Raw genomic sequence first — 15,742 nt, forward strand, 5'->3', positions numbered from 1 at the left:
TAGCAAAATGTGAAAAAAGTGAAGGGCTATGGATACTTTCTGGATGCAATGGATTTAGACCTTAAATCTCTGTTACATTTTCAGCTGTTGTATGTTTACTCTGTATGTAAAGCTGCAGATGTAACTTTTATTTTTAAAAAACTGATTTTTACATATTTGTTTTCACAGCACTGAAAGTTTTTCATAATGAAAGTTTTGTAGATCGATGTGCGACATGTTAGTGATCGATTTGTAGACAGATTGTCTCTCTCATACCTGGTGGTTGGCTGTCACAGGTATGTAAAAACACACATTTCAAAGAAAAATATTACACTTTCAACTATTTTTCCAGAAAGCTCGTCATTCCTCGGTCCGTTTGGCTCAGCGTAACTTTGTAGTCTGCTTTTACTGTTTTTTCTTTACTGAAATACAATTGGCCACGTGCAATGCCATTTACGAGAAGGGGAACCAATCACAGTCACTGCTCATACCTAGGATTTGGAAATATGTCTAATCAGCGCCATGTTTGAGTTTAGTAAGTTTTTATGTTAATTATGACGTTACACACTCAGAAAACTATGAGGGGCCGTTTAGGACAAAATCTATGTTTTGTCTCTCACACACTACAAAAAACTCACGCACACTCAAAAAATACTCAAACTGCGTATACACACTACTAAAATGTCACACACGCATACAAATTTTATCTTTCTCGCACACATACACTGTCTTAAAATCTCCGGTTTTAGAGCCGAAGTAAGCGGCCTTAGAACCAGCATTATAGCCGGCGTTAGAACCCGAGTGAGCGGCTTAGAACCAGCGTTAGAGCCGGAGAAGCGGCCTTAGAACAGGAATAAGCCCTAGGTAAACCTCCAAGCGCTTGAGGAGGGAACGGTAGAGAACGGCTGGCCGAAATTAGCGTTCATAAATCGGATTAACCTTGAGGTAAACGCCGCTTGCACCGTGGAGCTCTAATATCCAACTTGAAGCTAACTTCACTGTGGTAAAACGCATGCGCGATCTGAACTCCAAATTATGCCCCGCCTCTTCCGTGACACACATACAAAACTGAGTCTCACATGCAAAATAATGGGTCTATATTTTATTAGTTTATATGTGCGATTTTCGTGTTGTGACTAAGACAAAAAAATGTTTGCGTGTGATATTTTAGTAGTATATGTGCGCAATTTTAGTATTTTGTGTGTGCGTGTGCGACATGTTAGTACAGTGTATATGTGTGTGTGTTAGTACAGTGTATGGTTGCGATAAAGATAAAATGTGTATGCGTGTGCGACATGTTAGTACAGTGTATGTCACATACACTGTACTAACAACTGTACTAACATGTCACACACACATACAGTATGTGTGTGTGCGACATGTTAGGACAGTGTATGTGTGTGAGATGTTAGGACAGTGTAAATGTGCGAGAAAGATAAAATGTGTATGCGTGTGTGACATTTTAGTAGTGTGTATACGCAATTTGAGTATTTTCTGAGTGTGTGAAATGTTTTTTTTGAGTGTGCGTGAGTTTTTTGTAGTGTGTGAGAGACAAAACATAGAATTTGTCCTAAACGGCCCCTCATAGAAAACAATACAGTAATGCACTATTAGAAAATATCATTTTCTTTCTTTTGAATACTTGAGTATTTTCAGAAATAAGCACTTCAGTACTTTAACTTGAGCAAACCTTTGACTGAGCAACTTTCCCTTGTAGCCTAATAAGAATTGACCATGAGTATGAATACTTTTACTCAGTTGCTACATCTTGGTTGGCACGCTGGTTGGTATGATGTTCTTGGTCTTGAAAGCTTCAACTGCACTCCTCCAAATAAACCTCCTGTAGTCAAACACTTCCCCTTTATCTTGTTTGCAGCCGTCTTATTCGCTGGTCATGCAAACACTAACACCACATGGTTTGGTCTTCTGCTTGTTTATTTACACAAATACATGCATCACAAACAAAACTTCTCCATTAATGTCTAGCAATGTAAAACACAGCAGTAGTAGAATGAATAATAATTATGGACCAGAATAAAACTGAACATAAATACTTCTAACCACATAATACTTTTAACTATGAATGAATGATACAAAGGCAATTAAAGCCCATTTAGATTGTTGCCTCAAAGTTACACATGACTGTTCATAACATCTTTAATAACATTAGCTGAGAACTTGCGTTAGGTTGCCACAGGTCTAGATTTTTCAAGTGAAATGCCCTCCGATTAAAACATTAATCAATCAGGCATAACTAACTCTGTAATCATGGATACATGAAACAAATAACACCGTATCTTTATTTTAACATTTGTTCGCAAGTAAACCACTGAGATGCTAAAGACAGAGAAAATAGGACTGAATAAGTTTGATATAGAACCTTCGGTATCTATCAAAAGCAAAAGAACAGCAGTGAACGGGTGATATGACCATCAGATGAGCTGTTATAGTTCAAATAACAGGTAGAAAATGTCAGGATACACAAAAATAGATTATTTTTGTTGCCTATGGAAGTATATATACATAGAAAGCACCCTTGCACAGAGCCAAAATTCTTCAGGAAGGTTTCGATTGTGTCAACTTGGTTTCCAAATCCCTCAGATCTCTACCCAGTCCAACATGTGAGGAATGAATTGGAAAAACAAGCCTGATTCCTACAGGCCCCACGTCCCACTTGGCCAAACTACAGACACGATGCCACCAGATGCCACAGCACATCTGCAGGGTTCTGGTGGAGTCTTTACCAAGACAGGTCAGGGCTGGGTTGGCACCAAAAGGGGAGACAGGATTCTATTGGGCAGGTGGTCATAATGTTTTTCCTCATCAGAAATAACAGCATAATCCATTCAAGTTATCAACACCAAGCATCTGATACACCAGGGTGTGACTACTGAAATGAAAGTGAAAAAACAGATAAAATGCCAAGACATAAATACCAAATAGTTTCCATGACAACATTTCCAAATGAATCTGAATCAGATATTGAGAGAAACAACAAAACACAAAGCAGGTTACAGTCCCTTCAAGATTTCACGACTTCGTGATTTTTAATTTTTTTATTCAAAGTCACTGATTTTGTGGGGATCCTCAAGATATATTTGTAAGGAATTTTGCGAAACCCTTTCCTCAGTAAGCCACTTCCAAAATCTACATCTATAAAAGAAAAATATTAGAAATAAAAGAAACAAAAAAATAAACAGGCAAATTGAACAAAAACTTCTTTAATCTTTATAGAACTTAAATAACTTGATTTTTGTTACTTCCCATATTGATCACGGATTATAACTTGGCATCAAGTAAGACTAAGGAGGCAGTGTAGTAAAAGTAGGAAATACTGCCACCTGCAGGTGGGAGTTAGAATCTGGAACATATATAGTAAACTCACAATTATGCATTAGGGTGGGAATGTGGGGTAAAAATGTGGGAATCTGTTGATTTTGAGTAAATTTCCACAGTCGTGGAATCGCAAAAAAGTGGAGGGACTCAAAATGTTTCTGTTGAGGATTTTGACAAACAATCGTCAGAGAAAAGCAGAGGTAGATATTTTTATTGACCAAAATATCAGTCTCTCCGTCAATGAATTAAAAACGTCCCCTACTTTTCAGTTCAGGAATTGGAAATCTTCCGGGATGGTATTTGGAAGAGACTTGGCTTCTGGACTACTGGCTGCGTTTCATGGTGAACCTCATGGTCTTAGACCGCCTTTCCAACGTAATGAGGTTCCGACTGCCTCCAGTGCAATAATTCCCACACAATCTCTTTTGAGGGAGTCAGCAGTGATACAGTGAATGACTTCCTCCAAACATCTGGACACAGAGCTAAAACCGGCTTTTCAGACATCCGGCCCTTTGTTGTAATGTTGCCTGTGGTTGTAGGTCCGATAACACATGGACACATCGCAAACTCCTGGAAGACCTGGGATGCCTTGTTTACCGGGATCTCCTTGTAGTCCAGGTTTTCCTTGAATTCCTTGACTTCCTGGATAGCCAATACCATCAAAGCCTCGAGGACCCTGCATTCCTACAGTAATAAGAAGAGATAAAAAAAAATTGCAGTAAGACTTTTCAGGACTCCTCGAGTCCATTTGTTATGAATACAGGTGTCCCCTGTGCACATAAACATTTTCTTTAACAGAAAAAAAGAAGTACTAAGCCTGATACTTGGCAGTGAAGTTGATAAATCTTTTAGAATTAAAAAGAAGCTGGATCATATATTTTTTTGTTCGAAGGTCCTTGGATGTGAAAAGTTCTTCATAAAACTTTGCTAAGGATGCATAAATAACTATTTTCTTAATTTAAATTTGAAGTATTGTCAAATGTTGATGGTCAACATTATTCAATATAATGATGACTTTTTAGAAAAATAGCCGTCTAAAATAACCACATTGCAGTATTACATCTACTGAAATATCTTGTTGAAAATGTCATTCAAATTGTTAAGAAGGTGTCTTGGAAAAAATGATAGAATAATTTTTATCATAGATTTCTTAGGCTACCTCAATTCCTCCTCGGATTGGTTGATCAGACCCCCTTGATGTCTCCTTCCCCAGAAGCCTAAGCTCCTGAGCTGAGTCCGGATTTAGTGAGAAGGACCCAGAGCATGAATCACCAAAGTCGTTTAATATTCGGTTGCAATACATTTTGTTGTTGCTTTGTTCGCTATCCTCTTTTTAGAATGTGTCTTTAGTTAGTTCCTTTAAGATTGTTTTCCATTTGTACTCAGAGCTGTTCTGAATGCACAGTGAGCCAGGATGAGAGTGATCTTTGACCTGAAATAAGTTGTTTATACCGAGATTTCATTTCAGTTCCGTGGGTGAGACAAACCCCCTGATTTCAGACCAATCATCCCTTTAAAGGCCGTTTGGTGCTGAAAGTTGATGGTACCAAATGGTTCAGATTAAAATTCACCCTCTTGTTTTCTTATTCTTCTCAGAATAATTCAAAGACCAGAGTCAAAATAAGATCATAAATTATTTTTTTCAAGCTCCTGGGAGATTTAGAATCTCTTGACAAATGCTGGATTTAAACAGTCAAGATTTGATGTTTTTCCGTCGTTCTTGACTTCAAGCATTCTTCAATCCTCTTAAGAGTCATTTGGACCCCGTGAGCCTTTTACCCTCTCTTTTACTCTAGCAGGGTGATACTGACTCGAGTTTTGGGAACTGGCGGTCTGATGGGACAATGCCCCCGCTGCCCTTCTGTCTGACCATGACATCCGCCTGGCTCCTCCTGAGCGCCGCATTAAGACTTCAGTAGGGCTAAATCTGTAGTTGTGGAGTAAGTAGTTTGGTTTGCTGTTGATTTATGTTTTCTCTTTCTTTATTATTAATTCATCATTTGCAACTAAATCATAGGTCAAGTAAAAGTAAACGTTACTTCTGATTGGTTACTATCTCTTTTTTTTGACTCATTCTTAATTGAAGTATTAAAGTTTCTAATGATTCTAAAAGAAAATCTTAATCTTGAGAAATCTACCTGAATCTCATCGAGTTTCTTTGTATGTGATAAAGCTCTATGGAAAGCTCAATAATATATTTAGAATGGTTTGAAACTATGAGACTGATTTGTGAACTTCAATGTACTTTAATGCACACCTTAATAATGCAACACAGCTGCCAGAGAAACATATGTTGCTTTTGTAATCATGTCCTTTAACCAGCAGCGGACACGGTAACGTCTATGTCCAAATTACAAAAGTTACTCAAGCATATTCCTAAAATCTCTGAAAAATGACTTTGGTTAGGATGATAGCATACCTGGCTGTCCAGGAGGTCCTGGAGGTCCTTTGTAACCTTCTCCTTTGCTGCCTTTGGGCCCTCTTTCTCCGATGTCCCCTGTGAACATAAACATTTTCTTTAACAAAAAAAAAAGAAAAACACTTTCATTTCATGCTACACTAACAGGTAAATGTACCAAAACTCTCCCGGCCCTCTGGGCTTTATATTTGCCCGTTTACAACCATTTTAGTGATAATAATGCGTAACGGAATGAATTCTCTCAATCGGGATTTGTTTCGGATATTTCCATTTTCATCTCGGTTGTTTAAAATTTACTTTACATCCAGTCCATTAAAGCTACATTTCTTGGGCAGGGCCATTTTGGCCACGGGCCAGCCAAATGGATAATGCTTTTGAAGAAAGCAAGTGGGATAGATGCCTTCATTAGTGCGCACACAAAGTACTTTATTGAGGATTATTCTCTCAAACACGTTTTCTTTTTCTCCAGCATTCATTTGATTGCACTGGATCTCATTGGTAATGAACCGAAGCTTCACCTTAACCACAGACTTGTTCAAACCCAAAGAACCTCTAAATGCCCCCTGCTCCCTGTCCTCACTGGGTTAAAATTAACATCAAATATATCAAGGTTGATCTTTTCAGGGTCATGGCGTAGACCCCTGGGTCGCTGTTGTTTGATCAAGTGAAAAACTTCACCGTGCATTTTGAGCCTGAAAGAACTTCCATAAGGAGGCGGATCATCGACATACTGCCAGCATACTGGACGGTGTGGTGTTCGTCCCAGTTTCCTCCGAAGCAAAACTGAAACCTCCAAGAATTCCACAGATCATGATCTGATCAGTTTCAGGAAACCGTTGGGTGATGTCAGGCCCTCGCACCTCAACGGGAATTAGCTGAGTCATACCAGTCTAGGGTCGGGATTTGATGTGTTTATATGTGTAGTTCTGTAGTTTCACGTGTCAAACTGGCAACCTGCCCAATTTCTAACCTGCTATAACCAAATAGGTTCAGTCATCACAACTGATTCCTTGATAATATCTTATTTGCATTCAAAGCATAAATCTTATCAGTACATTCTCTCTTAAAATTCACATTTCTTTCCACAAAAGTGAATGCATATCTACACAAATGGTTGGTAACTTACCAGCTGCATGTAGCACATTTTTGCAAAACAGAACATGGAGCGGATGAGTGGAAGGAGTTGCTTCAGGATACTAAAGTAATAAAGTGCAGTGAAGGATGAATCATTGAGTTTTAAAGTGCATGTTTTCCCAGTGAGGGTGGTGGGAAGTTTCAACATAATCTGCAATCAGTTTTAAGATGTATATAAATCTGTTTTTGTTCTGGTTTGATTGGTCATTATTTTGTCAGCACAAAATGGTGACTCCATAGTCACCATTTTAAACACATCTTATTATTTATGGAATCAGTAGTAAAATATGTCGAGGCCTGTATTCATAACAAATGGACTTGAAAAGAGAAAACCTTGTGAAGATTCTCATTGTTTTTCACCTCCTTGAAATAACGAAAAGAAACAGATGAGATAACTCTGTCCATACGTGTTGGCTGGTTTTCCTCCTAATTTAAAACGCGCCATGTCAAACCTTTGATGCCTGCCGGACCCTGCATTCCAGGTGGTCCTGGGTAACCTGGAGCACCACTTCTTCCAGGGTAGCCTGCAGCTCCCATGGACCCTTTGGGTCCTGGTGCTCCGGGCTCACCCGGGGGTCCCTTCACGGTGCTGCAGCTCTCACACGTTGCTTGGAAGGCGAGGCTCTGGAGGAGCGCTGGGAGCTGGTCTGCAGGTACAGTCACAACATAAATGATCCATTTTTAAATATGAGTTTGATCTAATGATCTAATAAGAAAAAGTTTTGTGTTCATTTGGAAACCAACAGCCACTGAAATCATTAAACTCATTGGTCACTGTATGACCTAGTTTAAGGAAAGATGGTTGTTGTTTGTCTTACACTTTTCTTATTAATAGCAGCCGGGTAAGATGTTGGCTATCTTTGTATAAAGGTCTTGCTGTACATATGGTGCCTTCTAATTATTTTACTGCATCTTAAACCTTCACATTTTGTCACATCACAACAACAGACTATATATTACAGACCTGTTGCTTACGCGTTCAGCCATCTCTTAGTCAATACTTTACAGAAATACCTTGTGCTTCAGGTATATCTGTCCGTCCTTTTAGGTGTCATCTCTTGGTTCAAAAGAAGTAGTTCAAGAAATGTACCTTAAATTGACAAATTTCACTTTACACCTCTACACACTGAACTTTTTCCCTGTTCTGTTCAAAATAGCTTAAAATCAGTCGGATCAGAAGGAGAGCGTTTCTGAACAAAGTTTTCAAGTTTTGGCCATAAATGTTCAGTCGGATTAAGGTTTGGTCTTTGGACCTTCTTATTCATGAGCATGAACAAGAACTCATGAGAATATTTTTAGACTTTTGTTTCTAATTTGTTTTCTAATTGTGATTGGGGCATTGCATTATTACATACTGTGAAGCCAGAAGGAGGTTTGCTCTTACTTTTATATTTTTAGAAAGTTATGATTTGTAACGGTACCTACAATTTTTCTTTTCAGGCTCCTGAGAGATTTAGAAGCTCTTAAAAAATGTTTTAATTTTTGAGAGAACCCACGCATGCACAGGGAGAACATGCAAGATTGAATGTCTTTCAGTCTTTCTCGACTTCAAACATCCTTCAACCCTTCCACAGTCTTAGAGTCATTTGGGCTCCGGGAGCTTTTCACCCTCAGGTATTAATCAGATATCAGTTTAAAATTAAATTAATACTTGACCTACAACCCAATAGGAGTTGAAAAGGAGGCTTCATGGAGGGAGAGCAGAATCAAAGAGCAGAGAGAGAAGGAGGAAGTCAAACTGTCTCTCCCATTGACCGTAAGGGCTGAGGATCACGTCCCCTACTCCAACATCTCTTTAATCGTACAGCCAGAAAGGGATTTGAAGAGAAGCGACAAAAGCAAAAGAGCTGGATTAGCAGAGCTTCCCAACATCTGATGATGTCATCCAGGACATGTTGCAGTGGAATATCGTCTTCAGTCAGAGGCTTCTTCAGATTTACTGCAAAGCTGACTGCTACCAGAGCTCCGTCTTCCCTACAGCACCACCATCCACCACTATTTGAAGAAACTTTGATGATATGAGTTTCAACAATATTTGATTTTCCCTTTGGAATAAAGTATTTTTGAATTGAACTGAACATGCTTTCATTGGTCCTTTATAACTCTGGCTGTATGCTTCAGGTTATTGTCCTGCATGAACTTTCATCCCAGCCTCAAGGATTTTGCAAATTGTCACAGGTTTTCCTGTGCTCTGTATTTCCTTCCATCTATGTTCCAATCTACTCTGTGGCTGGAAAAAAGTATGATGAAAGTATGACAAAGACTGTTTCATAGCAGTCACCATGCTTTATAGTGGGGGTAGTGTGTTTGCTCTGGTTTTTTGTTTTACAAAGCATTTAAACAGCATTTAAGCATAATAAACCAAGGTCTCATTTGACCAGATTGCTCCTCTTTAATGGTTTCCTGACAGGGAAACTTTAAAAAAGCAAAGGACTGTGGATATGGACAGTCCATTGCTGTTTTGTATGCCGCTGAAGTGCAGAAGCTGAGGATGCAGGGCATTTCATAGACAGAAATTGACCAACTCTACCAATCCCGATTCCACTGAAAGTGCAGCGCTTTCCTTGCAGATTTTTCAGTCAATCACTCCAGACTCGAGCAGCAAAGACACGTTTTTGCAGAGAAGAAGTTGTTGCAAAAACTGCTCCTAAAGCAGCATCAACTGCTTTAAGAGCTTAGCAGTTGAAGCGACTCTCCTAAAGCAGGGCTTTAACCGGGTAAGTTAAAGATTTTGCGTGAAAGATAATAAATACATGGTGGTACTTGAGAGCAGTTAGCAGAGTATTCTTAGCAATTGGAAGCTGTTGGTGTAAAAAATCATCAACAGGAGGAGCAACACCGCCAGTCTGGGTCCTAAGAGAGCAGAGAGTTGTGCTCCATTCTCTGAATGAGAATGGTGAGTTTATGACTCATTTCCCAATGCTACAATTAGCAGGATAATTTATCAGCTAATGTACTGCATTGCATTAGAATAGAAGGAAACTGGTGAATGACTTCTAAAGTGCATTTAGAAACATACAGATAGATAGATAGATAGATAGATAGATAGATAGATAGATAGATAGATAGATAGATAGATAGATAGATAGATAGATAGATAGATAGATAGATAGANAGATAGATAGATAGATAGATAGATAGATAGATAGATAGATAGATAGATAGATAGATAGATAGATAGATAGATAGATAGATAGATAGATAGATAGAAACTTTATTAATCCCTTTGGCATTTTCCTTCAGGCAAATTCATCCATCCATTTTCTTTACACCCTTGTCCCTCAGTGGGGTCGGGAGGGCTGCTGGTGCCTCTCCAGCTCACGTTCCGGGCGAGAGGCAGGGTCACCCTGGACAGGTCGCCAGTCTGTCGCAGGGCAACACAGAGACAGACAGGACAAACAACCATGCACACACACACACTCACACCTAGGGGCAATTTGGAGAGGCCAATTAACCTGATAGTCATGTTTTTGGACTGTGGGAGGAAACCGGAGTACCCGGAGAGAACCCACGCATGCACAGGGAGAACATGCAAACTCCATGCAGAAAGACCGGGGCCGGGAATCGAACCCAGAGAAGAATCGAACCTTCTTGCTGCAAGGCAACAGCTCTACCAACTGCGCCACTGTGCAGCCCCTTCAGGGAAATTGTAGTTCCCTTTATCTTAAATGTCAAAATATCTGACTTATTCTTTCATCGCATCAGGAAAGCATTCAGAGTGCTTCACTTTCTTCACTTTTTGTTATGTTACAGCTTTATTTTAAATTATATAGAATAAAAATAAAAATGTGCTTTTTGAGCAAATGATTCTTTTTGCTCAAAAAGTCTACAAATACCCTAAGTGTTTTTTGTGTGTGTGCGTGTGTGAGTGTTTTAAAAATGTATAAAATATGAACAAAAAAAAGTCACATTTTCGTACGCGTTTGCAATATAGCTCAAAATGAAGCTGTTTCCACCGATCACCTCTCAGATGTTTGTAGAATGTAAATGTTCAATTGGAGTTCCACCACTAATTAAAACAGATTGTGATGCGACCAAACCTGAAAAAGTCACCTGAATACGTTTGCAAGCACTGTGTGGAAACCTTTAATGGACTTTCTTGAATGTTAATAAAAAACAATTCTAACTGTACTTTTCAGTACTTGTTTTAAGTGATATTTTAAGCTTAAGCACTCGTTGTTTATGTTTTTAGTTTGGCGGTAAAGAGGATTAAAACCATACGTACTGCGCAAAACATCCGCACACATCTTAAGAAGATGTTCATCTGAAGGAGATTTGCCCTGAAACACATAGATATGCCATTAGTCAAGAGAACGGTGCTGGAAACAGGAATACACACATCTTGTCTCTAACTATGCCTGCATATGGATCGCCTACTTGACTCTGCTCTACACGGTTCTTGTGGTTTTCCAGGGGGAAGGGTCACTATAGCAGGCGGCCAAAGAGTCTGAAAAGTAACATGATATGATCTGTGCGCGACACAAAAACATCTCCACCTCGTCATTAGACCTCGGTCTCATTTCCAATATTACTGTTTTACTTAAAGCTCAAAATACTTTCAGTCGTTGTGCCAGTCAGTCATACTTGTGTCTGTTTGCACCGACTCTCAACCTTATCAACTCAGAAAGCTGTGTTTCCATTGACATTTCGAAAATACATTTGCTTAATGGGAACAGTCAATTTTGAAAAAAAAAAACTCGTTTTTCTATTAAAAGTTTGGGGGCTAGAATGAGGAGGTTTTGTTTTGACAGTTTTGAAATTGGTTTATCACTTTTTCCGTATCACGAGTCACATGATCAACAACCGGGTGTTGCCACTGGCACAAACTACAAAGAAGACGACGACAGGTAGTAGCTGGAGGATGTTGGAGCGGAAGGTTTTTTTAATGAATTCTTTCATGAACAAACTTATACACGTGTGATTTTATTTGCATTTCTTACTTAATGGGAACACTGAAAATTGCAAAATTGTGTTTTTTTCTACACTAGTCGAATACTGTATAAGTTTTACAAACATTTGTAAAGGAAACGCAGCTGGCATCGCATACAAAATTGTTTGAGTTTGAGTTTTATGACGTGGCCATTAAAATTGACCTTGATGCGAACAAGTCCAGTAGACGTCTGCCTTGAGTGAAAGTGCACCTAAGTGTATAGGGACCTTCAAACATCAATCAGGTCTTTCAGCCATTGGAGAAGTGCCGGTATCATTAAGCTTGTTGTATCCAGCTGAGCATCAAAGTCTGAAGGGTTTTTACTTACCGGTTTTCCGGGATATCCAGGTTGGCCGGGCTGACCCGGAAGTCCGTCTTGGCCAGGAAATCCCCGGGGACCAACAATACCCAAATGGCCTGTATCACCCTTCTTCCCTTCTGGCCCTCTTGGCCCACTTTCACCTTTCAATCCCCTCTGAGGGAAAATGCACAAAGTGTCACAATAGTATGAAAGTTGGAACTGAGAGCAAAACCAATTTTTTATATTTTCTTTGCTATTATTGTCCTTTGGTACAAACAAGTACAATGCCTTAAAAAAGTACTTACACTCCTAGAGTTAAAAGAAATATAAATATACATTTATGCCACTTTCCAACTTCTTTGTCAAAAACAGAAACTCATACACTAACTATGCACTGTTACACTGTTTCATAATAAACAATGCATAAAATGTAAAGACGTTAGTGGTTGTTACATAAAAAAGTTAGAAAGTATTACTGTCTCACTAAAGAACATTTATATTCTATTCTATTCCATTCTAAGGCTTTTGTTTTGTATTTACATTCATTAAAAAAGTTTGGTCCAATTAATAACATGTATTTATTCAACCAAACGTCATCATCAAAGGAAAAAAGATCAAGAAAAAAAAAGGTAAGAGAACAAATGAGTAAAACAATGATAAAACCTATAAGTAAACAACAAAGTATTGTCTTTGACAAACACAGCATCAGTTTTATCTAATCAGTTTTAAAGATCTTTTTCAGTGTAACATAAACAATAAAACTGGAAACAGGAAGTCTGGCAAACTCTAGAAAGTGAAGTAGAGTTGTATTTTTTCTGACTTTTTTTGCCTTAGCTTTGCAGAATACTACCAATTTTATCCACCATGGCAGAAACTTTAGAGTCTGTTTCATTTTGACGTCATATATTAACAGTAAAGGTAGAGCCAAAAGCAGCATAACTTAAAGAATCACTGAGCTATATGACCAAGTGGGATTGCTTTTGGTGTCTTCCACTAATAATGGCACTGCAATCAAAGAAAAGTTGTTTCTGATCATTTTAGATTTTTGTATGTCTGCCATACAGATGGGTTAAAAGAAGTAACATTTGCATATAACCAGCTTGAGGAGTTCTGCAAGAAGGCTGTGCTGCTTTCCAGTCCATTACTGGTTTTTCATTACAAAGCTTGCTACATAATTTAGCACTTAGTAATCTATTTCCTACATTGCCGCTGTGGGAAACTGCATCTTCATAAATTGTGAGTTTCCACACAGTGCAGTAGGTACTTGACATTAAGTGCTTTTTAGATGTAAATGTTTCCCAAAGTGGTTTGAGATTTCCCCCAGGAATGAAGAATTAGCTCTAAGTCTTCATCCACTGCAGACATTTGATGGAACTACTTATTGTGCTCCAAAATAAGACATACTGGAGGCCTAACTTTACAAACCTCTCCTTTCCATCCTTTGGGTCCCACATCACCCTGGCAGGAAACATACAATTGGGAAGGCAGAAGGGTGAGGGAGGTAGAAGAAGAGATAGAGAGAGAGAGGGGCAATTAGTTGTAGCCTTTCGGTGTATTTTGCCGTTTCCAATGCTTGGAAATCACGGATAATTTTGACACAAACATAAGAACTGTGGTCCACTGCCTATTCACGGTTTTTCTGTTGAACATAACTAAGTAATTTATTGAAAATCAAACAAAAATGCAGATTTGGAAGCTAAAATGCTACTTGGAACCGAAACGCTTGTTGGCTGATATTTTCAAAGCAGCCAATCAAAGAGCGGCATTTATTTTCCTTGACGCTGATTGGCTGAACCTCCCAGAGCATAAATAAAGAAGACAGTGGATGCTAGCTTCTGCAGATGTGCTATAACAGTTTCTACTATTGTAGCACTTCAACACACTAAAGATTTTCTTTATGTTAGTACTATTAAAATAAGGAATTATGTGTGTGCTGCTCTGAAAAGCATCACAGGTCAGCCATATTTTTAGATCATAGTTACTGATCCATAAATATGGCTGTATGGAATCATACAGGAAAGAAAACAATAAAAATAACAATTCCAATAAGCCAACCAGTTTTTGGAGTTTTTTACATCATTAATTACAATTTGTTACTATGATGAATCCAAATTCTTGCCATAATTAGAAGTTTTTTACGATAACCATACAATATGATAATCCCCAGCCCAAACTGTGATGACTGTTTGGTGATTTCAGCATTTTTCAAATATAACAGAAAATGTGACTTACAATGGTAAACATCACAATTATCTGCTGGAGTTTTTCCGTGTGAGATCATGGTCATGCTGCTGTCAGGAGCTTCATATCCACACGTGATTTAAAAATACAAAGACTTCGCTGCCCCCTACTGGAAGAACAGACACTCACAGGTACGCCGGGAGTTCCTGGTTCTCCATCTTCTCCTCGCTGCCCCTGTAAACAGACGAAAAAATGATTGTCTGTCTGCTGCTACAGTCTGTGAGTCTGTATTTGTGTACTTTTATAGAGAGGGCAGCAGTACTATAATAGAGGGTTATAACTATTCTTAGCTACAAAGGGAGGTCATTTGTGGAGAGGAAGCTTTGTGGGCTGAGATTCAGTGTCAGCTTCTCCCCTATTGGTCAACATCAAGATCAAGATAAGCTTTGTGACAGTGTGACACTAAATAAGGGGAATCATTTATGGGAATTCAAAAGCTGCCAGTTTTCTACAAAACTCTAAACTAACATTTCTTTTAAACACTTCTTGTGGATGAAATACACTTTTCACAGGACCACAGTGATACTCATTTAATCCTAGCTGAGATTTTTTGAGAATTTAGTAAAATGCTCATCCTGTGTAAAAAAAGAAGTATAACTAGTAAAGAGAGAACACATATGATGACCTCAAGATGATGGAAGGTTCCTAATTTTACAGTATATGGTTAGTTCTTAAGAAAATAGTTGCTCAATCATGCTACAGTAACTAACTAATTTGGTTTGAAGACAGAAATACATAAGGATAACAAATAATGATAAAACAATTATTATTTTTTATTATTATTTTAATCTGAAATATTTGATTTGGGATGATTATATATTGTAGCTGTGGTGAGAGGTGAAGATTCTCCTCCGTACCCGGTTTCCTTTGGAGCCGCTCTCTCCTCCCTCCCCCTAAAAACACAACACAGAACTTTAGACTCCATGAAAACATACAGCGAGGAAATAACACGTAAACTAAATGAGAACCTGATGTTGAAGATAATTACATTTATGAATAGTGGCACCATTAGACTTTTTTCTTTACAAATGTGCACAAATTATGGTGTTTCCACTAAATAATCATTTAAATTAAAATCACACATAAATGTGCTTGTTCATGCAATAAGTCATTAAAAATTACGGCATCAACAGAGGAAAACATGAGATGTATTCATAATGCAGTCATGGCGCTAGCGCTCACCATCTATCAGCCAATCAGAGGAGACATTGGCGTCTTGGATTGGATTGTCATTGGAGCAACAAGCCCCACCTACTTGGGAGTGACTACGTATGCGACATTTTGGGAAAAACTGTAGTTGGCGATTTTCCATCCATCCATCCATCCATCCATCCATCCATCCATCCATCCATCCATCCATCCATCCATCCATCCATCCATCCATCCATCCATCCATCCATCC

At 38.6% G+C, this 15,742-nt stretch overlaps 1 protein-coding gene across 1 annotated transcript in view; it reads right to left on the reverse strand.

Moving 5' to 3' along the window:
* Window positions 1-1,896: 1,896 nt before the first annotated feature.
* LOC103482359 (collagen alpha-1(XXI) chain-like) overlaps window positions 1,897-15,742 on the reverse strand; it is a 64,104-nt gene continuing 50,258 nt past the window's right edge. Inside the window, exons 25-32 of the mRNA XM_008438486.1 lie at window positions 15,198-15,233; window positions 14,470-14,514; window positions 13,525-13,557; window positions 12,127-12,273; window positions 11,094-11,148; window positions 7,321-7,515; window positions 5,735-5,812; window positions 1,897-3,999 (exon numbers count right to left, since the gene is read on the reverse strand). Of these exons, the coding sequence (XP_008436708.1) occupies window positions 3,812-3,999; window positions 5,735-5,812; window positions 7,321-7,515; window positions 11,094-11,148; window positions 12,127-12,273; window positions 13,525-13,557; window positions 14,470-14,514; window positions 15,198-15,233 (777 nt within the window). The 3' untranslated portion in view covers window positions 1,897-3,811. The remainder of the gene's footprint in view (window positions 4,000-5,734; window positions 5,813-7,320; window positions 7,516-11,093; window positions 11,149-12,126; window positions 12,274-13,524; window positions 13,558-14,469; window positions 14,515-15,197; window positions 15,234-15,742) is intronic.

Source organism: Poecilia reticulata, linkage group LG20 (genome assembly GCF_000633615.1).
Source record: "Poecilia reticulata strain Guanapo linkage group LG20, Guppy_female_1.0+MT, whole genome shotgun sequence".
NCBI classification, from domain to species: Eukaryota; Metazoa; Chordata; class Actinopteri; order Cyprinodontiformes; family Poeciliidae; genus Poecilia; species Poecilia reticulata.